The 24,131-nt window shown below is 40.3% G+C and overlaps 2 protein-coding genes across 6 annotated transcripts; one reads left to right on the forward strand and one right to left on the reverse strand.

Annotated features, from left to right (window-relative positions):
• Positions 1 to 2,461: 2,461 nt before the first annotated feature.
• Positions 2,462 to 6,487, forward strand: tnfrsf9a (tumor necrosis factor receptor superfamily, member 9a). Of its 2 annotated transcripts, none has more exons than XM_067526140.1 (7): positions 2,462 to 3,117; positions 4,220 to 4,339; positions 4,439 to 4,576; positions 4,671 to 4,743; positions 4,845 to 4,945; positions 5,040 to 5,210; positions 5,352 to 6,487. In XM_067526140.1, the coding sequence occupies exons 1-7, from the start codon at positions 2,982 to 2,984 to the stop codon at positions 5,465 to 5,467; spliced, it is 855 nt and encodes a 284-aa protein (XP_067382241.1). In that variant the 5' UTR covers positions 2,462 to 2,981; the 3' UTR covers positions 5,468 to 6,487. The 2 variants fall into 2 exon arrangements, with proteins under 2 accessions (XP_067382241.1, XP_067382240.1); XM_067526139.1 differs by having other exon boundaries at positions 2,481 to 3,117; positions 5,037 to 5,210.
• Positions 6,488 to 7,612: 1,125 nt separating this feature from the next.
• Positions 7,613 to 23,912, reverse strand: ccdc187 (coiled-coil domain containing 187). 4 transcript variants are annotated; one of them, XM_067526135.1, is made up of 13 exons: positions 23,556 to 23,912; positions 23,205 to 23,297; positions 17,680 to 17,742; positions 16,262 to 16,400; positions 15,938 to 16,028; positions 11,701 to 11,779; positions 9,848 to 11,200; positions 9,267 to 9,388; positions 9,080 to 9,151; positions 8,862 to 8,984; positions 8,623 to 8,717; positions 8,368 to 8,462; positions 7,613 to 8,281 (listed from the first exon to the last, which is right to left on the reverse strand). In XM_067526135.1, the coding sequence occupies exons 2-13, from the start codon at positions 23,251 to 23,253 to the stop codon at positions 8,133 to 8,135; spliced, it is 2,430 nt and encodes an 809-aa protein (XP_067382236.1). In that variant the 5' UTR covers positions 23,254 to 23,297; positions 23,556 to 23,912; the 3' UTR covers positions 7,613 to 8,132. The 4 variants fall into 4 exon arrangements, with proteins under 4 accessions (XP_067382236.1, XP_067382235.1, XP_067382237.1 ...); XM_067526134.1 differs by lacking the exons at positions 23,205 to 23,297; positions 23,556 to 23,912 and adding exons at positions 19,622 to 19,709; positions 20,276 to 20,447; XM_067526136.1 differs by lacking the exon at positions 17,680 to 17,742.
• Positions 23,913 to 24,131: the final 219 nt, after the last annotated feature.

Genomic DNA, 24,131 nt, shown 5'->3' on the forward strand with positions numbered 1-24,131 from the left:
TGGAGACATTCAAACTCTAATCAACTTGTACAATTAATTATAATTCTAGATTTGATACATAAAATGTATTTCATACAATAATTGCCTGTTAATAAGGCACAAGTATTTACAAGGTCTGACAGATCCAAGCAGGCGGTCATTTCTCAAAAATGAGCAGCAGTAGGTGGTCATGTAGGTGGTCATGTATCAAAACATAGGCTGTTATAAGAATTACTGATAAGCTACCCAGCAGGTATAATGCTTATTACAAAACCAAATCTATTAACTGTACTGTATTGGCTTTGAGATCTGACAGTTACCACCCCTGAGTGGAACTTCCGTACACCCGCGCCCATACGCGTACTTTCCCAGTGGGCTGACGTGGCTTGTAAAAGGCTTCTTTGCTTACCATACCCAGACAGACCCCCTGTCTGCTTGACCCACCAACCACAGATGTCAAATCACTTTGTTTGCGTCCCTCTATGTGACGCTACACTCCCCCACAACAGAGAGCATCAAGACGTTTGTCAGGAAGGAAGTGATGTCACGCTCTAATGACACCCCCGTCTGTGGAGGCAGATTAAAAAGTACCCGAGTCAAGAAACAGAGGCACAGAGGTATATGATCACTTACACAATATTAACAATGGTATTACACGAAGTGAAAACGTACTCACGGATTTACATTGCTTTCTGTCACAACTGACATAGTTGCAGTTTGACTCTGAGGCTGATTTCAGCCTTCATGCAAATCAACACACACACACACACACTTACCAGCAGAATGAATATCACTATTTCCCAAGCAAGTATGTTAATTGAACTTTTGGGGTTTACTGTGCTTCATAGCTGAATTTTTAGGGGGAGGTTGAAGGGTAAGTGTGGGAGGTGTTTCTTAGCCAATGCTGTGTAGGCAGATGAGGTGCTGACTTATGACATCAGCCTCATGTAACATGCATTTGATCTTAAAGTAGGCGACCAAAGTGCATCAGAATGTCAAAGGCGAAATCGGACAAATGTCATTCAAGTCCTACTGTCGTAGTACATGATGAACATGATGCTGCAGAAACACCTTATACATTTTTGCGGTGTGTCTGTTTCCTTGTTAAAGCATGACATGAGTCTGAGTCAAAAGTATGTGCAAATGACTTAAATCATGTGGACTGTGAAACGCTGTCACACTGCACATGGTTGTCATAGTCCACATCGTAGTATTAGTCAGCACATTTCCTAGTGTTTTAAAGAAGTCAGAACACTTACTGTAAGGAAGCACTTCTCTTTTCAAAGGAAAAAAAAAAAAGCCATGAACTTTGGGAATACCATGAAAGATTTAACTGAACCCTAAAGGCGTTCATGCGTCGAGCTCTCTTTTGGTTTCACATCTGATTGAAAGCACATAAAGTTGTGTGCTTGATTGTATGCAAGTAGAAAAAAAAGGGAATTTTCAAAACTTTTCAGTGCCCTCCAACTAAACTCGTGACTGTTTGCATGAGTAAGTTGTGTAAGATGACTCATTGGAATTAGTAATTTGTGGAATGGCTTTGTGGATAGAGTTTATTGACACTTCCTCAATTTCATATTGTTTGGATACCACTGTGTAGCAACCTTCTAAACAGTTAAATCCAATTTAACAACAGTGAATTTCACATTATCATGGCTGGTTGATCAACACATACAAGTGCAGTAAACATTTATTTAGGAACAGCAACTGGGAAATAAGCTCTTCTTATTCAAAAGTTCAAAAACTATACTTAGTCACACATGGTCATTGAAGAAGTCATCTGTGACAGTGAGTGCATCAGCGTAAGAAGAGGTGACTACTTCTTGAAGCATAAACAAAAATGACTCGTATTCATTTTAAAATCATACATAACAGCCAGTTCATCTCAGTTGCAAACTGTGGAATACTCATCCAGGAGAAATCTGTCTGAAGATTACTCCCAAATAACAAGCTCATACAAAGGCTACTGTAAAAATAATGATACTTTTAGTGGCTAAGGTCACACATATAATGACTAATTTGCCCTGGCACAGGCGTTAATTATGGCTGGAGCTGTAAATGTAAGGTGAGAAGGTAGATAAGTACATTCCTGCAAGTTGGAACAAGTAGAGTAGTGTGTCAGCCTTCACAAATAAAACAATGTTGGCATTTAGGGCTATTACCAAACCTTTGGGAATTGCTTGATATGACACTCTAGGGGGAGAATGGCAGTGTGTCAGCGGGATTTTATGGTCCAGTTGCACAGGCTTCTTTTGAGAAGGAAAGCAAAATACGAGCCAAACTCCAGGAGACTTCCCACTTATGTGTGTGCTCATTGTTAAAAAGAAACGAAGTCAAACATTGAATGAAGAAAAGCATCATCCAAACACAAAGGATATCAGGAATTCAGGCTCTACTGGCACATTTCTGTAGAAGCACCAAAGAAAAAGGTAGGAGGTAAATAACTAGCCATAGCATAATGCTTAGGTTTTTCTTAGATTTATTATTGTTTTTTAATTTTGAATGTTATAATATTATATATTATATTAGCACAATATCTCATGTTATTTTAGTTTTGTGATGTGATCTGATGTTTACACTGTAATATGCTTAAAATGAAAGGCAGTGTTTGTCATTTAATGTTGGAGTAAAGTTTTGCAGACTATGACATGACAATTGACATGCTTGTCACTTATTTACCGGCTCATTCTCATATCTGATGTGTGTTTCCAGGACCCACCCCCTTTGAAAACTTATGAAAACCACACTCAGCTGGTTGTGGTGTGAGTTGTTCACTGAGCCTACAGCAGAGACACAGTCTCTCTGATGACAATACACCTCTGATTATTACTGCCTGAGTATTTTTCGACTAATTGTACAGATTTGGACACAGAAAGGAATTTCTCTGTGAAGACAGAAAGATACCTGGGATATTCTTGGATATTTCTTTGACTAGATTACCTCCCGTTTGTTTTTCCCTGTGGAGTCTTATCTAGTCACAAGGCTGGAGAGCTGACAGCAGTATGTCTGTGACCCTGTTTGCGACGGTTCTGTATTTGCTGATGCGCTGCTCCTTGGGCAGTATTGGACAAATCGACACAGGCTGCATGAGATGGACCATAAGTGACGGTGAAGCTTGCTGTGAAGCCTGTTATCCAGGTAAGTACTGTGATAGAAAGAGAACTATCTTTACATGTCTCACTTTGAATGAATTGATGAAATGTTCCATCAGAAGGTTCCACTGACCGGTTTATGTGTCATAGTTGAGGTTGCTGATGTTGTACACTTTGCAGTTACAGTACAATTTCACAAAGAAAAGGTGAATGCTGCTCACTTTCCAACTAAAAACAGTTGTCAGACATTCTACATTCACCCGATAGATTGTTAGCCACCCCTAGTGATAAACGAGTACACTCTGATACAGCAGCCATAAATTCTTACTTCATTTAATTGATGATATATTATTTTCAGTTCAGACATCATGATTTGGAGACTGCAGTACTGTTCCACAACATTTCAATAATATCTGAGAAGTATTATCTTCACGAAGACAGGATTTCATAGAGATATATTAGACTGCATTAGTTCTAATTAGCTGTACTTCATAAGATGCCCAGTGACTGTGCTTTACATAATGTCTAAATACGTTGTTATTCTTTGTAGTATCTAATAAGAGGAACAAGCCCACAGCGTTCTATGTGGACGTACAAAGAAAACTCTTATTCCTGTCTTTTAGCAGTTCCTTCCTAGTGGTTGAAACTAACCAAATATAGTTTCAGTGGTTTTTCAGCTAATACCACAACAAAGTAAAAAAAGGCGTGGATGAGGCAACTGATCAGTGAAATAATTTGGAGCTGCGAAATACACTCGTACATGTCATTGAAATTCCAAAACAGTCAAGTTTTAATAAGTGCAGACTGCTGGAGGTGTTTTCCCCAAACCGCTGTGTGTCGTTCAGCTGTTCGGCACTGTGACCTTTTTTACACACAGTGGCAGATCTAGAATTTTTTGCATGGGGAGGGCATTACACTGGGTTACACTTTGTGTTTAAGTGATTTATGAACATTTGTATTTTATTTTATTCTACAATTACAGCTTTAGGGACTGAACAGTTGGGGTGGGACTGGTTTAGAGGGATGAAGCAGCTGAGGGACAAAGCCTACAATAAATGTTCATTCAGTGTGATGTCAGCTGATGTGGCGGAGCTTACACTATAGCTCTTTGTATTCCTTTTGTGTGTTTGTTGAATGTGTGTTTATAGGAAACCGGCTGGTAAAGCAAAAAGGTCCAAACCCCCAAAAACTCTGCACTCCCTGTGAGAATGGGACATACACAGTGAAGGACATGAGCCCAGTGTGTGACCGGTGTACACAGTGTGTAGGTGCGTTAGAGATTCCAAACAAAGCCATGTAACCCATTATTAAAATCTTTCAAATTTCAAGAGTGCTAGAACTCACTTTACATCTCTTTTCATTTGTAGGTGCATTAAAGCAGTTGGAAGCATGTACAGCCACAAAGGACACAAAGTGTGGCTGTATAGAGGGACTTACCTGTGGTGATAACCAATGCTCCCACTGTGTTAAGACGTGTGGCAAAGGCGAAGAACCTACAGACAATCGTTAGTAAAATGACAAACAGCACATGACTTTGACACAAACCCTGTGCAGGTTACATCGTGTTGTCTAGTGTTGACTGTATTACTCTTTCTGCAGGTTCTTGCAGTCCATGTCCAGAAGGAAGCTTCAATGACCAAATCCATAAGAAGTGTAAAAAACATAGTGCCAAGTGAGATGTAGCCTGGGTTATGTTTTGTTGAACGAACAGATTTGATGAAAACCCAGGAAAAACATCATTTTAATTCTTATTGTTTTTATTTGTTCTTTAAGGTGTCCCAATCCAGATGAATATATTGTGACCGAGGGCACTGCCTTTAGTGACATAATGTGCACGGCAATTTCAGTGGAACCTACCCACAAGAAACCATCTGGTAATACAAACTTCTGTACTTCACATTCTGCTGTTATTTCTTACCTTTATTTATTTAAAAGCAGCTCTAATTTCTTGTTGTTTTGTATCAGAAGAACCTTTGAAGAGATGGTCGCTGTTCTTGACCATAATCATCATCGTGACTCTGGTGGGCTTGGTCATCATCATCATGACGACCATTGTGGCTGTAAAAACGCTCCAGACAAAAAAGAAGACAAAAAAGACCCCAAAAGTCCTAAAAACACCAATAATCAGAACCCCCACAGGTAAATATACTTCATGATGGATTCAGATGAAATCCTTCGCTAGACTATGTTTCCTGAATGTCACTATAAAGGATGTTTACTGAGCCAATCACAAATACAGTTAAAATATTTGACATGTTCACCTCATTCTGTCTTCTTTAGATGATCCAAGGACATTAATAGCAATAGAGTGCAGTTTTCATGAGGCCCAGCAAGAGCAAGGCAGCAGCACAGAATCACTGGATTCCAAGGATTCCACCATTCGGCTCATTGCATGAATGGAGAGGGATTTGGCAGGACTGCCTGATGAAATTCCAACCAAGGTTTTGTAAGAGTCAGCTACAGTAAACATGGCATTCTGAATAAGTGGGATCCTTCTTTGTAATGCTGGGTCAAACATTTGGAAGTCATCTTTGTTTGCTGTGCCAATTTGCTTAGCTCTTATTGAAAAATGTAGCTACTATGTTGTGATAACCTCTAAGGTGACCTATGAAGATTCGACACATCACTTAGACTTTCCAGCACAACTTATGACGACAGAACAAATACAGAGGAAGGAAGGTACAGAACAAATACAGAGGAAAGAAGGGGAATTCTGTGTGGGAAAAAAGTGAACTTTGAAATCCTATTCATCATGTAAATTATCTTAATAGGCAGCCTGTTTTTTCCTTTTCAGTTAGGTTTGGATGATAAAGTAGGCCTGAAAAACCCCTCTTCCCCCCCCCCCCCCCCCCCCCCCCCCCCTCCCCCCCCTCTCAAAAAAAGAGATAACTGGATTATTTACAGGACCAAGTCTGGCATCAGATAATGTTACATAGAAGAGTTTGACTGACAGTAATCCTTCCTAATCTATTTGCATAAGAAGTACAACTACTGAGTATTACTACTGTTTAAATCCATAATCCAAGTTGGTGTTCATCTTGGTGTAAATACATTTTTTTTAAAAAGCAGACAGGTTTGGCCCCCTGTCATAATGTTCAACCTAGTTACAATACTGTATGTAATGTTTACAGCTGAATCTGTAGCACTGAAGCACCTGTTAGTTTACAGCAAAAACTGTGATGAATTCAATGTTGAAATGTGATTAATGAGGGGACAGTCATGTTATTTGTCCGTAGATGGGGTTTTTGAATATGCTAAATTGTAAAAATAACAACTACTGTAAACAATGGTATCACATTGAACAAAACATAGTACAAACAACCTCTTTCACCATACTACACATTACCAGGAACTATATGGACTTTCCTAGTATTGCTTCATTGGTGTATAAAAAGTCCAGTGAAGGTGGATTCCCTTCTTGTCAACAAATATACATGCTAAAGCCATGGAGAGTACACAGTTTGCATATCTAAAAAAGTACCTTGGTTTATTTTTTCACAAGAGGTGTTTGGTTCAAGTTTTAGTCCAAACACACACTGGGGAAGAGCAGTAATATTCCTGGAGGAATATGTAACATACACAGTACTACACATACAATTTTAAGCTTAGTGCTGAGTGAATCATATGGGAAATCAAGTCAAATGTTATATGACACAAGTTAGACCTGTACTGTAGTTAATTTTTTTCAGAACAGAGTGGGCAGTAAGACCAAGTAGTATTTTTCTAAAATCTCTTCTGAACTGTAGCAGGTATACAGTTCCTCTGAAATGGAACATTTGAGAAATACACCGTGTGGGCCTACAGTAAAGCTGTTAGCCCACTTCTTTATCAGGCTATGTGAGTCACACATTGACTCAACTAGTCTGTTCAAAGACCGCAAAGTTCACACGTGCTACTCACACACACACACATGCCCCTAACATCTGCTGCACTTTAATTTACCCGTCAACTGTAATCTAATCGTTGTCCACTCCTGGTTTTTTATTTTTCTGCCTTGCATTTTTTTTAAGACTATTTATAATATGCCTGTTTTGAACAACAAATTCCACTATGCCAATTAATTTGAAAACAGATGATAAAAATGTTTTTTATTTTTTTTACTTTTTGCACATTTGTATAGAACAGATGCATTTATACTGGTCCACATAAGCGGTGATATGTCATTTGAAAAAAAAAAGTGTTTTAAATGTAATCGGAAAATAAATACATTTTTTTTTAAAACAGAATGCTTGTGTATGCTTAAACTTCAGTGACACAGAGAGTTAGTTCTGTTTCTCTGAGAAGAAAATCGAGCTCCAAATGATAGGGCTTGAATATATTTATCTATTTATATAATATCATAAAGCACTTATAGACATGGGTTTTTTTCATTGGCATTTCCATTTACTAAAGGTTAAACAAGTTCACAAGATTATCATTGCAATACTGTAAAGTTGGCTGGAGTGCTGCCAAACTGCTGTGACACACACACACACACACACACAGAAAATGAGGATGCCTTCAAATAGCTTGACCAAAAAAAGGCATTGCTCAGGCTCAGGTTAGGTTTTCACAGAAACTTCTTATTTATGTTCTTGGTAAAGTGAAACATTTGCCTTTACAGAAGTGTAGGTAAAAAGCAACAGAACTGAAGCCGTTGTCACATTATTAGGCCTTGGTTATTATCTCTCTGAATATTTTTTGAGGAAATAAAGTTTATTTATACAATTTGTAAACACAAAAAACAGAACTGGGATGCTTACAGCACATACTAGCTAAATGATAACAAAAGAAAAAAAATAATGACAAAAGTATAAAAAGTACACTTTAAATTAAACACAAATTGCTGAAGATTAACAATAAACCTCAATTCTTTGCTCTGAAGAACATAAAGGCATCCCATTTGTCAAAGGAGTCCCATGTGCTGTAAGTCGATTATTCCAGAAAATGGTTCTCCTTGTTCCACTGGACTAAAGTGCTAATATCAATAATATTTTAACCTCAACATAATAAGTTATGAGAAGTCTGTAAGTGAAAAAACATTTAGTGTTATTTTGTTTTCCAACTGGACACTGCTGGAGATTACTGTTGCTTGCAATTGTCCTTCTTCTCTTTTGGTTTTGTGCGTCCCGATTTGTCCAATTGCCGCTTTGTGGGTGGGATGAAAGTAGGCTCCTCAAGGAAGTCATCTAAGCCAGAGGGGGACATGGGAAGTGACTGACAACTTGGGCCTATGATAGAAAAAAAGGACATTAGTGTCTAGCTATAGTTTTAAACAATTTCATTTTGAGTGTCATTGTTACAGTATTTACAGTACCTGTTGGTCCAACCTGGAGAGTCTGTGTGGCTTGTCTCCTAGCCTGGAAGGTTGGGTCCAACTCCTCTGCGATGTTTCTTATTTGTGGGGCTTGTCTGTAAAGCAGCACTTGTATATTAGCATCTACACCCACTGGCTAATTCAGTAGGAACAGCTGTTCAATCTAATGCAGTCAAATACAGCAGCTCTGCCATAATTTCTGCTTTTACAAGGTTATAATTTCTTAGTTAAAATTGGAAATGTAAAAACAATTACGGTCTATAAAAAACAGGGCTGGATGGCTGGTTCTCTGGGGAGCAGTCCTCAGTGGGGGAAGGATGGCCCTCAGAGTCGAGTCTCTCTCGTTGCACCTGCAGCAGTGGGCAAACGGGTGACTGTCATAAAAAATTGGAGCTGATGGAATAAGCAATACTAACCAAGATAAGATCAAGGCCGGTGCAACAAGAGCAGTTAAATAATTCATGACAATAAAATGTATAAAAACGAACAGTTACCTGTCTCTCTCTTGCAGCTTGACTGATCATTGCTCTGTGTTCATGCCAAGATGCTGGTCCTTCTAGCTCACAAGATCTACGCTTTGACTTAATTTCCCGCTTCTGAATAAAACGTGCAATTTCCTAGCACAAAAACATAACAAGGTATTACTCCACAAGCAGATGTCAAGTGTGTGAGACATAGATGCTGATGACACATCAGTTAATTATCGTTGCACCTCATCCTGTGCCACCTGTGCTGCTCTGAAGTCTCCCTCAGGGTAAGAACTACATGACGATGGCCGGAAGTTCTGTGGGAACAAGACAGTAAATGAAACCAAAAGAAAGACAGAGAGACAGATCTTCTGTCCTTCCTCATTGGCTCCAGAATCACTGAGCGTCATGATAAACGTCTGGATTCCTTACCCCCCTAAACACTTTCTCCTCCTCCTCCTGAAGCTTGCGTGCAAGCTCTTCATCTTGAAGAACCTGTTGCAGCTCCCCCATGTCTAGGCTTGCCTCACCCAGCTCTGGTTGGAGCGATACTCCTGGGGGTGAGGTTTCACTCTGTTATTGTCATATCCAACAGTATTTTACGCTATTATTATTTAACACTACAACAACTATGCATAAGACCAAATGGATAATAAAAGCAAAAGTAGAAGGTGAAAGACAGAAAGGGTGATGACCTTTGAATAACATTGATAAGAGGATGCAGTACGTAAAAGCTTGTTGAAAGACGTCAACAGGACGTCACAGTTTTGATTCACCGACATCAATATTGAAAGGCTCATATTGCAGATGTGAAATGAAAGCACACACCCAAGACTATCTTAGACTACTGAAATTGAAGATTCTAAATAGGAAAATGCCCCATTTCAGTAAGAGATCCCAGATTCCTGATTAGACTGGGGGAAAGTGAGAGGAGAAGATGCACACACATAGGGAGCATAGCTTTGGAAGCTCTTCCTCTGCAGACTGGAGTTGGTTGCAGTTCTAGGTGTTACCTGCTGCCATGTGTCTTGACCTATCCCTGGTCGAAGCCCTGCTGCTGTTGAGGCTTTGACTAGGCCGCGGAGCTCTTCGACGGGGATGCTGTACTCTCGTTTCCACTTCCTGCTCCTCCTCTGAGCTCAACTTTTCGTCTATGGTTTTGTGCCAATGCCTGTGTTCGCTTGTTGTCCTCTTGACCCTGTAATCAGTTGCATTCCTCTGACTCACAGAGTCAGAGTATACGTAGGTCTCCCTACACCTTCTACTGCCTCGCCTTTCTCTGTGGGCAAAGTATGAGCCTCTTCTCCTAATCTCATCTCCATCATGCTCCACATCATTATGGTGCCTGTCTCGGGCTTCTCTGTGATCTCGCCCACTGTGCTCCCTGCATGACGATCTCCTCCTCTCCCTTATATCTCCATGGAAACTGTGCCTGGTTGTGGCAGCTCTCTGAAAGACTCTTTGATGTGGTTGGAAGTCGCTGCAGGAGACCTCACTCCCATGAAGCACCTGACTGTCTCTCCTTTGAGGTAGTGTTTGCAGTGGCACCCCATTGCTTCCAAACCTCACAGGCACACCCCTCTCTCTGAGAACCTGGCCTAGCATCTCCCAGACTTGGCTACTTTCATCCGGCTGCGTATTAGAGCACCTAGAATCATCCTGAAAACGGACATGTTTGTCAGGGTTGTCCTTATAGCTCAAGGTCCTTGTCAAGTCTCTGTTGCCGTTTCTACTTCTATCGTGTAACCTGACAGATTCGCTCCGACTACATCGTGTTTCTCCTACCAAGCCCAACCTACAATCTGTGTTTTGATCTGTGCTCCTGTTCCAGCACTCATACCCCTCTCTATTGTCTCTTTGCTGATCCTGATTCCTAGGCCTTCTTTTCTCTAACTGACCATTTTCATAATAGTCCTCATCTCGCTCTCCTCTTTCCTCTTCCCAACCCCTGAGTTCATCTGTGATGCTGCTGCGAGAGCTTCTGTGACTTCTCTCTTGCAGATAATGTAAAGACGCCCGCTGTTGAGAAGATGCTTTGTTAAGTCTTTCATTTATTCCCCGATAATAGACAGGAAGTTGTTCAGAGAAAACTGTGTCCGAGTTATCTGAATCCTCACTCAAAGCCTCTTGCAATTCACCTCTGATATGCACAGTGGAATCTCTGTGTCCTTGATTTGACCATGAAGTTGTGTTTCTTTGAGCTGCTAGCCGCCTGGGAGAGACAGCCCTAGACCCAGTTATGTCTGAATTGTTTTGAGAGGTATAATATTTCCACCTGGTGGTTACAGGTGAGTACTGCTCCTCTCCGTCATGAAGGCTGAGTGTGTGCTGATGTGAGGATGGCAGCGCAGGTTCGCCAGCGCTGCCTTTAGTTATGTCAAACATGTAAACACAAAAAGCAGGAAGGTTGGGTAAGGTCGGTAGCAGGTACTATGACACAAGTGCAGTTAGTGGTCAGTCAACACATAGAATTAAATATAGCCTGCATGTTACTTAAAGAGTATTTGTTACAAAATTGATATAAATGTTTGACACAGCAAAGGCATCTATGGGTTTTAATGTACACACAGCATGTCTGATGCATACAGCTGATGAAAAACATAACATATTATGAAGACGAATAACAATAGCATGTTTTGTTCATGTTTTTTTCATCTGTGGAGAATGAACTAAATAAAAAAAAAGAGGAAGCAAGGTCCTGTCAGACCTTAAGTGTTACAAATAATTGTGCATTTCTCTACTCCCATGCACAATTAAAAGAAATATGAATTTCTTTTCAGTGACTTTTAGAGTGTTGAGATTACTGACTAGTGTTCCCATGTATGCAGGGAACAAAACACTACAGCACATTAAAAATAAACTGTACCTTCACTGTGGCCCTCCTGCCCTCTGCTCCTCCTCCTGATTCTTTGGTCTTCCTCTTCTTGCATGCGCTTAGCTAATTCCTGGAAGACATAACAATAGTTATGATTTTTGATTGCATCCCAAACCATAACAAATCATTTGGCAGAAATTTCCGATAAATTAACAAAAATGGATTAGTTCCTGAAGTGAAGTGAATTACTGCCCTCTTCAGGCCCCGAGAGGACTTCATTTGAACTGCATCTCTGAACTACCTTGTATCATTTGCAATGATAAAGTAAAATCTTTCAGTCACTTCACGCAACGTATTTGTCATTACCATCATGATGTTTACAAAAAGGCAAAACAAATGCACCTTTACTGTGAACTGTAAGGTTACTACACTACTCCATACTGATATAAAACTGAGTTAATTGTGACTGTAAGAAAAAAACCTCATGCCCACTAGGCTGTTCCCAACCAGCAGATGGCAGCAAAACACACCATATAAAACGAAAGCAAAGCTGAAGTTAAACCTCTTACCTTTGTTGGCCTCAAATGTACTCAGTTTCTTTAATTTGATCGTAGTATTAATTTTCTAATAATGTAAAGTTGAGAATAGAGAATATAATCTCCCGATAGTGTGACCTACTTCTGGCATGTCTACAGAGGAGGCCACACCAAATGCAGAGCCATGTTGGGTGATTGACCTGATGCCACTGTGAGATGATGTGACATCTTAATAGTGGCTATTCAACACAAAGCTTCATGGTGGCCAAACTGACTTTGTGGAAAGTAGTTTAAAAGAATTGTAATCTTCTACAGCCTGAGCTGTAGAGAAATGCCTCCAGAAGCAACTCTACAGAACCAATTCTCTTGAAAAAACACCTTGTCACTGGGAATTGTCTGCTCATACCAAAGCTACTATAGTTTTTCTGCTATTTGAAGGAAAGCCCCCTGCCCCCACAACCACCACTGGGTTGTCTACACGTTCCCTTTCTTGGAAAAGCTAAAACTAATAACGTTCCCTAGAAGTCAGCATAATTATAAAATTGCTCTCTGTAGGCTGCAATTGTAGCACAGATCATAAGTAAAAGCAAACACAGCTCCTTTTGCTTTGCAATCAGGTGCATGTGTGTCAGCCACTTTGCCAGCATCAGCAGTGTGCCATGGCAGGTTAGGTGTAGAGTGCCACAGGGATCTGGCATTTAAAACTGCACATCCTAATGCCTTATGTTCCTTAATTAAAGACACATTAAAGACACTACAGGGGGGGAATATTAAACACCTCTGATCAGTCCACTATTAACGACAGCTGGTAGCATTAATCATTTGATTCTAATATCGAAATTCATAAAAATAATTTATATCTAGATAGCAGATCTATTCATGTCTGTTCATGTTTAACCCAGAGAAGGTAACTAAGGCTGTACAATTTAACAACAAGTGGAGACACTTCATGTTGGTTCCAACAACATTCAAACCCAACCCCTTTAATAATGAAGAATTAACCCGCAGTCTCCCTGTGCTGCGTTTCCAAACAACGAACTCTTATAAGTCTGTCTAGGGCAGCCTCCTCTAAAAAGGAAACTGCAGGGTGAAGGAAAATATTATGCTGGAGCAGCCTTGTGACGCAGCCTGCTCCACTACATCAGTTGTGGAGTTTTGTGGCTGTGCTGGCTCCCATCCCACCCCCTGCATTGCTCCTTTTTATTACGCAGCTGAACATGTCCATTGGTGGGCTGTCAAATTATTTTTATTTTTTATAAAACAACTGATGTTCAGTAATGCACATGTGTGCTGTAAAAATGCACAGCAGGAAAATAGTTTAGATGGGTTGGGCTTCTGTGTGAACACTGGAACAACCAGAGAGATGTGATTGATGGGAAACATCTGGTTGCCCATTTGTGTTTGAGTAAAAAAAAAAATCATTTTTCTAAATTCAGATATTTTTTGGAGACTTCTTGTTCCACAGTACGCTGCATATGAAAAGTAGTTACAACTTCTATTGCAGCAGTATCTTTTATAGTTTTATTAAGAAACAAATGGGAAAAAGCTCAATTAAGTGTGTACACCTCTAAGGCAAGACTGTAAATGAACTTGCAGCTCTGTGGGGATGTACACCGAGCTATTATTAACACCAGCAATGTTGAAGTTTAGCATATTTACTATGTTCAACATCCTGTTAGGCTAATAACACTGGTAATTGGGACAAAACAAATGGTACAGCTACAGCTGACATTAGTTGTGCGGATATCTGGTTGTAAACCAAAGTATTTTACAAAGTGTTTCACATGATAGTGACATTAGATTGGAAGAGAACATCTGTACCCAATTTCATGGCAATTCATCTAATAGTTATTGAGACATTTCCCTCAAAACCACAGATGACAACCTGATGATTGTGCCAGAGGAAAATTAAGCATCAACACAAGTCAGCAAAATTCCTCCTGTAGATACCGTGAAGTACAATCTTTCATGAGAATTTATATCGTAGTTGTTGAGATATTCAACTTTCAACTGCTTGCTTGAGCTAAGTGTTAAATACGATGTTAAAAAAATACTACAATGTTGCAAAAGCTATGTGGAACCACAGTAACAGCGTTGACCAGTTTAATAAAAAGAATCACTAAATAACCAAAAGGATATAAGAGTCACACTCCTGATTAAAAACTGTTCATATTTGATCAAACTACATAGTGAAAAGCTTTACATGTGTCCAGTGTGCACATACAGACAGGGAACTTGACTGCATTTTGCATGGATAGCTTGTGTGTCTGTATAACAGCTGACTGTACGCTTTCAGAAGACACAGACACGCAGAGGGGCACTTTGTTGCATTCATTATGGCCTCAGTTAGCAGAGACTGTGCAAAGCAAACCATATGATACTCCCTCACCTGTTGGCAACAGGTAGATAATTAAATGCTATACAAGCACGTCCCTAGTGCCAAATAAGTCCTTAAATCCCTGTGATGAATATGCTTTCCCTAACTGTAAGAATAAAGGTGGTGGTTTGAACCAGCTGCCATGGTTGCCCCTCTGGGTTATGTCCTGTTCCAATCTTCATTTACCAGCAGCTAATCTCTCATTTGTGCCCTACACGAACTAAGCTTCACACTTTAGTATTTACCAGTTCAGACAGTCTATCGTAGTGGGTACTAACACCAACTACTGTGTCTCAGTGGTTTGAGAAGTTTTTAACTGGTATTTGGATAGGACCTGTCAATACTGTAATCTATTGTTCCTGACATGAGTTCAAGCTGAAGAGCCAATTTGTCTGAAGAAGGAAACTGCCTTCCATTATCAAGCAAGTGTCGGGCCTACAGGGGAATAAATGTTTTATCATTTAAAGATATATTTGATCACTTTAAGTCTTACTTTAGTTTTGTCCAGGTTTTTGTTTTATCACCCTTTTGTGCCAAATTTAAACTTTGCTCATAAAATGTCTTGCACTGTTCTGGTTACTGACAGAAACTCGACACCCACAGAAAAAGATTTGTTCCTCTTTTAAGAGCAAATCCCTCTAAGAATTTCTTTCTTTGCTTTCACATGAGAGTCTTCGTATTACCTGTTACTTGTAAAGCTATTCTGATTTTCAAACTTGTTTCCATATGTCAGTCATCCTTGGGGAATATGTATATTTTCCACAATGTTTTCCATACTGATGTGGCAAGCTACAGCATAAAACAACAAATACATTTAAAATAAAGATTTGTTTTCTTCTCTCAAATAAATTCACTGGAATAATCAATGTATTGTAGTGCACGAATCATTGAATATCATATCCTGCAATGTGGCTCATTGCAAGTTTCCTCTTGTCTTAAAATATGCAAGATAATTGGTATGTTAGCTATGGTAATGGTTTAACTGTTAAATGTGACTAGCATAGATGCTAATAGCAGGAACTATACATCTATATCTATATCTCTCTCTCAGAAATAAATACAAGTTTACTACAAATTAGCTAATGAAAAATCAGACATGCTTTTGTATTATGGTTCAACAAAAGCATAAACAAAACAAACAAACAAACAAAAAAAAAACTGACTTAGGTGAAGTCAAAACTGACCTTTGCACTTTTGGACACAAATACAGTTAAAGTGCAGGAATGGAAGATGACCATATTATGATTCCAAATAAATTATGACAATGTATTTGGAAAGCATTACTACATCTTCAATGCAATGACTGAATGTGCGTTAATTAGAAACTAACACATTCAGATGTATGAGAATTAATATTCCACACATCTGAGCTCACCTCATCGTCCTGCTCCCTCTTCTGAGCCTCCTCAGCACATCTCTCCAGCTCCTCCTGAATGACACGGGCGTACTCAAAGTCCTGCTCCTCTCTACAGGAAAGTCGTGGAATGGATATATATTTACTGAAATGAATCACTAAGCATATAAAGGTACAAAGTAAATTGGCATGTGCAGGACCAACACAGTATATTCAGAGAAACACATTGAAACACAGTCTACACCGCCGGTGTGTTTGATTCCGGACAGGCATGTGCTGATGTTTAACTAGTGCTGCAGTGTAATCTGTGTTACAGAAAGTTTTGTGGGAGCAGGAGTCACTTACAGATGTCTGGAAGCCTGTCTGTGTAGGGTGCTTTGCTGGGCCAACTGCTGCTCCTCCTCATCCTGCAGCCTCTTGGCTATACGGATATCATTCTGCACTAGCTGGTTCTTTTGGATGTTGGTGGTATAGTATTGCTCGACTAAGAGGGAAAGGCAGAGAAAGAGGCAGAAGGCCAGACAGTAAGGACCACGTGTCATCTAAATTATAGTAATTTATATTTACTATATTACTTCTAGTCTAAATCTAGTCATTTGTTTTTAGCATTTACAAGTTCTGTGTTGTATCTTCAAAACATTATTTGTGCATTGCCAGACCTTAAAACACACACACCAAATTATATGTCACTTTATTTACTGCACAAAGTTGCTAAGACATACAAAAGCAATGACTATTACAGAAAAAACCCAAAACATGTTCAACTTCGACAGTATTGTCCAGTCTGATTTGGTAAGCCTGCCTTTTACAGCCAATTTGTATTTATTCATTTAACAGAATACTTAAAGGAACTGGTCAAGCTGGCCTTATTAGAAACTTGAGTAATAATTATGCCTCTGACCGAGCATCTTAATGGCAAAAAGTTTTCCTACTTTCTACAAACTCCCTGAATGTTTTTTTTTTACCAGAACATGACTCCACTGTAATAAATAAGGGTCATGTGTTTACAGCCCTCATTCTGTTTAAAAAATGCATTTCAAAGTCAACCTAAGAATTATGTGAAACTTCAGCGCTCACACTGGTCTACACTGAATTTGAAGTTATGAGTTACAGCAGCCTCAAGACAAATTTCCCCATTGTCTGTTCCCCTGAGTTACAAAGAAAAGATATGATCTACAGATATTTTACCCATGGTTACTGACATATGCTAACAATTGTTTCTCCAAATCTGAGGGGAAAAATACAGAGACCATATATTTCTCTCCACTTACCCCTCATCATCTGTTAGACCTTTTTTTGTTATACATGTAACAGTTTGCAAATAGTGTATTATATATTATGACCATTAGCCACAACCTGCTCTTTTCAGGACCTCTCAGGGGTCTGTGAGAAACTTACACCCATCTGTGGATCTCTTTCAACAACAAAGATAAAAACAAACATGATCCATGTTGGAAGACACCAGGGGGGCTGGTGGCTCAGTGGTAAAGCATTCGGTTGGGATATAGAAGGCCATGGGTTTGACTCCCACTTCACCTTGTGAAGCCCTGCCTAGCCACTAAAGGCCACCTTGGTGCCGGTCCTGAGCTCGCATTAAAAAAATAAAAACTTTTAGCGACCAAAAGTCAGATGCATAAATAGCACTTAGGTTTCTTACAAAACCAGCTTCAAAACCCTGAACTGTTCCTTTAAGTCAAAGCCCCACAACACAGAAAGTGGTGACTCAATAAGAAAGACTGGAGAGCAGTCCCTACTTTACTTACTCTCCTGCTCCTGCAGGTTGTGTGCCAACACTCCATCCTCCAGAACAGCAAAACACTGGCACACTGAAACATGGGATAGCAACATTTCAGCATCATACAGGCTACAAAGACAATAGAAGAGGAACATAAGTAATCAAAGTAAGATCATCTCTCAGCCTGGTGATTACTGAAAAACAGAAAATATTGTTTGGGAAACAATAGGATAACAGTGCAACATGTTACTATACCTGTTTAAATTACACAGACAACAGCTGTGGAAACTTTAGAAAAAGGAAATGCAATTCACTACTTTGCCATGAAGTCACGGTTAGATATATGAGAAGTCTCGCATAACTTTTCCACTTTACCAGGGTATCAGTGTCCGGAGCAACATATGAGAAGCCACAGTGATTACGGTGCTTGAAAAGCGGCTGAAGTTAGTATCAGTATCAGTAAGTGTTGTTGGCATTACTTAGATTTATACAGACAGTTTTCCTTTGCTAATGTGCTCATTATGACTACCAAATGAAGATGCAAAGTCTAGAAACTACCACCTGGAACTGTTCTTACTAGAAAGCCAGTGCAGACGGTACAAATGTATTCAGAGAGAAATGAGTAAAGCTGACATAAATCCAAAGGCTCTGACTAAGAGCTGCAGATATGTCAACACTGATACTCAATATCAAGCCAGTCTATGGCAAACTGAGTTTCTTTATCCCATGATCCCATAGTCTTCCCACCTGCTGTGAGCTGTGGTAATAAAAAACACCAGTTTCATATCATTGTTGCTCTCTGAGCTTTGTCTTGCTTTGTTATTTTAAAAATGTTCCCAAACGTGAAGTCAAATTGAGAGAGACAGAATAAGACTCTAACTGTACACTGGTAAATACCCGTCGTTTTGCAGTATTCTTATCTGTACATTGGTTTTAATAGCTTTACCATTTGTGGACCGTCATTCCCATTTGTATACATGCTATGAGTTTGAGGCAGTTTTTTTATTACCCACCACTGTTTAAAGTCAGTCAAACAAACTGAAAATGTACTCAAGAGAAAATAAACACAGACCAACAGCAGCACTGTGGCCCAGCTGTTTTTCCCACTTCCTCCAACTCTGCAGACACACAGGCCAGACAAAACGGTTTTACTCTCCTGCTGATTTTCATCAGGGAACGTAGAAAGTCTGTCTGTTCCTGCTGCAATGCTATTTTCAAATGCCGAGAGAAGGACAGAAAGCAGGGTTTGGGATTTACTGTCGCTGACTGCAGGGCCAATTAAAAACACCTGTCTTACTAGTAATCCCTGCACTGTGCTGATCAGGGAAGCCTCTGGCTACATATGTGGAAACACCGGTTACATTTAAATCCATGCACTTAAGGCTAGGGATACACAAGTATTCAGTTTATGAGCGGAACTTGCACATAAATGCCACATGTTGTCTTCATTAGCTGTTGAATTGCTTAATCTAGCTAAAGAAAACCCGGATACACTTTCTACTGCTGTATTTTTAATACCTAAAAGTTAAATGTCAAACAGAGGGCGTGTCCATTTTATCAGACCACTGCCTAGGAAAGCAGTAAATCATAGTATCATACACCCTGAACCAATACAACTGTTTGGCCATAAAGTCTGGTTTTATGATGACTACAACACTCAGTTTTTTACACTGTTGCAGAAGTGTTAACTCCGTCATATCTTTGAGACCATTGTAAGTGCATTTCAGGGCCACTTACTGTGCTTAACCAAATACAATTTGTTAATATATGATCCATTATCTGGAATCCTGTGCATGTAACCATGGATGTCACTAAAAGCAATGTGAGATGTCAAACCTAAGAAATCATTCTTAGCTTGTTTGCTTAAAGCTTTAGTGGTGCAGTTTTATCTCTATGCCAGAACAAGTACAACTCTAAAACATGGGAATGTAAGAAGAGATAACAAGCAAAGATCCTGGATATTTACTTACTCTCTGGAGAGGAAATGGATGTTGTCATGGATGATGGTAACAAATGGGAGGCCTCAGGATTCATAGTAAGTTATAAAGTGAGCTTAGTCTAAATGAAAACAGACAAAACATCAAGGATTTGATTCATCCCAGAGTTTAAGTGTATGTGTCTGTTACTGCTCACCAGTCGCACACAGCACATACCAGCCTGGCATTCCTTAGACCATATCTTGCCACTGTTTACACATTCATGCTCTAAATGCTCAACACCCTCTTCCCTTTCCTCACAGCTGCACCTTACCTGAACTACTACAGTTTACTCCAACATTTCAAAATTATGTTTCAACATTTACATAACTGCTTCTGAGTTGTTATAAGCAGTCAAACTGAGGATATCTCCTCTTTGTTTCTGTGTGTAAATAGGGAAGAGGGAAAAACAACAATGTTGTGGTAAAATTCACTTAAATTCTATTGTTAATTACTAAATATTAAAATAACAAATTCTGCTGAAAGTAATCTCTAATTATGTCTAAATCCGCTAGGCTCAACAGGAATATTTCATGAAAATCACCAAGACAGCACTAAGCCATCTACAGGGTCTGTTTACACCAGAAATGAGCCCATACGTCTACAACGAGTTAATCCATACCAAGACAGACATGCATTACCACTTACACCTGTCGTGGAGCTCAACAGACTATCCGCCAAACGGATGTCCAATCTGCCCTCATGCGTCCAGTCTGTCAGTGAGAAGGGATTAAGTCAAATGCTTGGTTTCAGTCTTACAGGACAACTGAGAGCGCAAAACATGGTTTTACTCTTAACCCCGAAGCCGAAAGAATAAAGAAGGCAAAGTCAGAGGAAAGTGACTTGTCTTGACTGCGTGTGGGTGTGTCAACATTGTGGGTTAACTTGTTTTTCCAAACTCTGAAGCTACAGCCAAATTACTTGTTAGGGGAGGGGCAAAAGGCCTGGATTATCACAACAGCTAAACAAGTTTTAAGGGACAGGTAGTGAGTCATTTAGGTTACAGTAAAAACATATGTTCAGTGCAAGTCAACTTACAGAGAGACTCCCATTTAAAGGTTCTTACTAAAGACAATGACTGGACACTGTTTCAAAAACCCAGCAGACAACAGAAATTGACTGTAAATGGTAAATGGTCTGCATTTGTATAACACTTTTCTACCTATTGGCACTCAAAGCGCTTTACATTGCTTCTTATTCACCAATTTGTACACACACACACACACACACACACGGGAGTTCAGCGTCTTTGACATGTGACTGGAGGAGCCGGGGATGGAACCAACAACTGCGAGATTGGTGGACGGCCTTCTACCTTCCTGCGTCACAGAACTGTGGCATTTGAACACCAAAGGGGTAACGCTGTCTGAGAACTAGTCCAAGGAACAAGCAGATTACTAAATATTAGGAGTCTCCTGCACCATAGCACAAGCTTTAAACATTGTGTGTAGACTGTCTCTGCAGTGAGACAGCAGAAGGGGGATATTACAAAGCAGGAAACCACGACCTCTACGATGATAAAATCTACACAATGAAAACAAGCAGATTCATTTACTACAGTTTTTATTCTTCATCTCGCCTACAAATACTCTGCATTTCTGGTAGTAAAAAAACAAGACTCAGGTGCACACGTGAATATATGCACTCCTTTTTTGTAGAAGAGTTGAAAACTCCCATCACCAGTAGAGAACCGACAACAATCATCTAAAACAAAACTTTGCAGATTATCTCAGGCATCCAGCGCGAGGGAGCAGCCGCTCAAGTGCTGACAGGGATACTTCTCTTTCATCTTTGCAGACACTTGCATAGCACCAGCGGCAAGAAGTGCATGTCAAACAGAGAAACTGGCAAAAGGAGAAAATGACAAAGAGTTCTATTTCCAGCCAAAATCCCCCACCGACCGCCCACACACTCACGCTCACTGTCTCCCTCTCTCTCTCCCCTCCTCCCTGGTCTTGTCTGTTCTCCTGCTTGGTGCTTTTTGCACACAATTTCATCCTACAGCTCTCTATGTGTTTGGTGTAAAATGCACTGGACTGAGGCAGCCAGCTCATGAACTGGACAAGGCTGTCATTGGAAACAATGAGAGGTGAGGGGGTAACGGGACTCCGTATCAGTTGGTGAGAGTGAAATTAGGAATGAAGGGGGAGGAGGGGGAATTCCTGTGGGAGCTGCATTCCCTCGGCACATCAGGCTATATCGGGAGCAGCCAGAGGAGAGGAAGGACAAAACAGGAACTGATAAGGGGGCAGTAAAAACAAAAGACATTTGACTTGGCTGAGATTCTTGGATGAGAACGAAAATAAGGAGAAGTGAGACACGGGGAAGTACAGATATTACGGAAATTGAAACACAAACCCTCACAGTGGGACATTAAGTAAACAATCCCAGTGCCACGGAGAGGGACAACTGCTCAGTTTTACGAACCCGTCAAGTGAAATTACCATAAATGATGAGCAAGATAATGTTCACAGACCAGACATTTTATTTATGCACTGAAATAGTCTCAATGAGCGGTTTATAACTTCAGTTGATGGCTTCTTGTTTGTGTTGGGTGCAGTTCAATAAAGCATGGAAATGCAAAGCTCCACACTGTGCCCTTTGTCTGTGGAAACAAGAGTAGAGGGCTGAATTATCTCCCTTGATAAAAGACAGGCAGACCTATTTCTATTCCTTTCACTAGTGTGAACATGTCAGGGACTAAATGTACTTACACGGCTTCTCACCTGTCAATGTCTTGAAAGGTAGAATTTTTGTAACTATGAGATGATATTGTACTTTTTCTAAAAACAAAACAAAAAAACAATTCCACCTTAAGTGTCACTCCAGCTCACTCCCTCTGTATTTCAACGTCTGCACCAGTTCATTCATATTGGTAGTCTAGAACTGAGGAGCCATAAATGCTCTAAAACTGCTCTGGTCAGGTTTATAAAATAAACGACTTTGATAACACATTTGAAATTCATATTCAATCAGTTTTTAATGGTACATTTCTTTGACCTAAAAGGCAGAAATTTTCTGCTTTCATATTTTAACTTTACTAGTGTTGTGATAGGGAAGTGTTAATCACAATTGAAGCGACTTTTGTCCAACACAAAACATAAAACCGAGAGCTGCCCTTAATTTTATCTGCACCCCAAACACCAGGCCTGTCTACGATTAGATCCATCTGTGCACAGACGTATGTATGAATCTGTCTGATGCACAGAGTCCAAACATACAGTATAGTGCAGCAAACAACTTCTCATCTGAGCTGATGTTACAGAAACAAATCACAGTCACACAAAGACTGAAAAAAGGCCTGTTATCTACACAAGTCTGTCTTTAGTATCTCCTGTGCTTAAGTGTTCATGAATAAAGCACTTACAGTAATCCCTACTGGCTCCATGTCTGTAGTCCAGCAGCTGACCCTGACTCCTGTAAAGGGACAAATCAAAAAACTTTTCCCCCAGCAGGACGGAGCCTGAAGCGTGGCACACGCTGCACATATTGCTTTCATAGCCTGTGTAGATGTAGGGTTGCCCTGTCTGTGTTGGAGGTCAGGGCTGACTCAGTTAAGAAGTGTGTGTCCGCTTACCTTCTTGGACACGTGGAAGGTTGGACTGGTCAATCTCCAGCTCTGCCATCACTGTCCCTGTGCTGTCACTGCCTCATGGGGATACAGAAGAACCTGGCACCAAAAATGGGAAATCAGATGGGATCTAGCACAGTAAGACGGATCGATCTCATGTGTTTATGTCACATTCACGCACCAACGTGAACTACTCTCCAACATGTCCCCTTATTGTTTGGCTAGTTACCTAAATACACCGCAGGGCTGCTGTGAACATCCACTAAAGTAAACAGTATTTATTACAGGAGGCCGCTTGTGTTCTTCGCGCAAAGGAAACCAACTACCAGCAAAACACAATCAGTCTTTAAAACCTACCTGTTCCCGGCCGCTGCCCACACTGGCTCCAGTGTTGTGTCCAAGCTGCCTATTCAACAAGTACCCAACATGACAACACGAGTGTCGGCTTTACCGTCCTCCTCTCCCTCCTCTCCCTCCTCCTTCCTCTTCCCTGCCCTGCGCCTCTGCAAATTATCACAAATGTCACGGACGTGCTTGGCCCTTTTGTAGCGTCTGTACTTTTTTTGTGAATTTTAATCGACGCCGAGCGGGTTTTTTTTCCTCTTTTTGGTTCTTCAATGAAACAAAAGCCCCGTCGACTGGTGACAGGAAGCCCAGGAGGACAAACTTAGCCCAGAGTCTACCGCCGCTCTCCGGCTGCTGCTATCACGGCTCCTGTCCGCGAGGGGGGCGGTGAACGACTGCTGCTGCCTTCAGGTGCGCGTTCAACTTCAGGATCATCTCTCCAAAGTTTAATCACGAGTTACCAAGCCCGCTAATAAAACATGTCTGCGTTTTTTACATGTAATTGTATTCGTCAAATGAAAAAGCAGTAGCTTTTTGCGTTTACCATTATTAAAAACGTTACAGTTTGTCTATGAATTAGGCAGCATA

This window comes from Channa argus, chromosome 13 (genome assembly GCF_033026475.1).
Source record: "Channa argus isolate prfri chromosome 13, Channa argus male v1.0, whole genome shotgun sequence".
Lineage (NCBI taxonomy): Eukaryota > Metazoa > Chordata > Actinopteri > Anabantiformes > Channidae > Channa > Channa argus.

Coding starts and splice junctions, on each gene's coding strand:
- tnfrsf9a (XM_067526139.1), top strand. CDS start 2,982: ATGTCTGTGACCCTGTTTGCGACGGTTCTGTATTTGCTGATGCGCTGC. Junction 3,118..4,219: donor CTGTGAAGCCTGTTATCCAG/GTAAGTACTGTG, acceptor GTGTGTTTATAG/GAAACCGGCTGGTAAAGCAA. Junction 4,946..5,036: donor TACCCACAAGAAACCATCTG/GTAATACAAACT, acceptor GTTTTGTATCAG/AAGAACCTTTGAAGAGATGG.
- ccdc187 (XM_067526134.1), bottom strand. CDS start 19,685: ATGAATCCTGAGGCCTCCCATTTGTTACCATCATCCATGACAACATCC. Junction 16,401..17,679: donor CAACCTGCAGGAGCAGGAGA/GTAAGTAAAGTA, acceptor TTTCCCTCTTAG/TCGAGCAATACTATACCACC. Junction 11,201..11,700: donor GCAGGAGGGCCACAGTGAAG/GTACAGTTTATT, acceptor ACATAACTAAAG/GCAGCGCTGGCGAACCTGCG.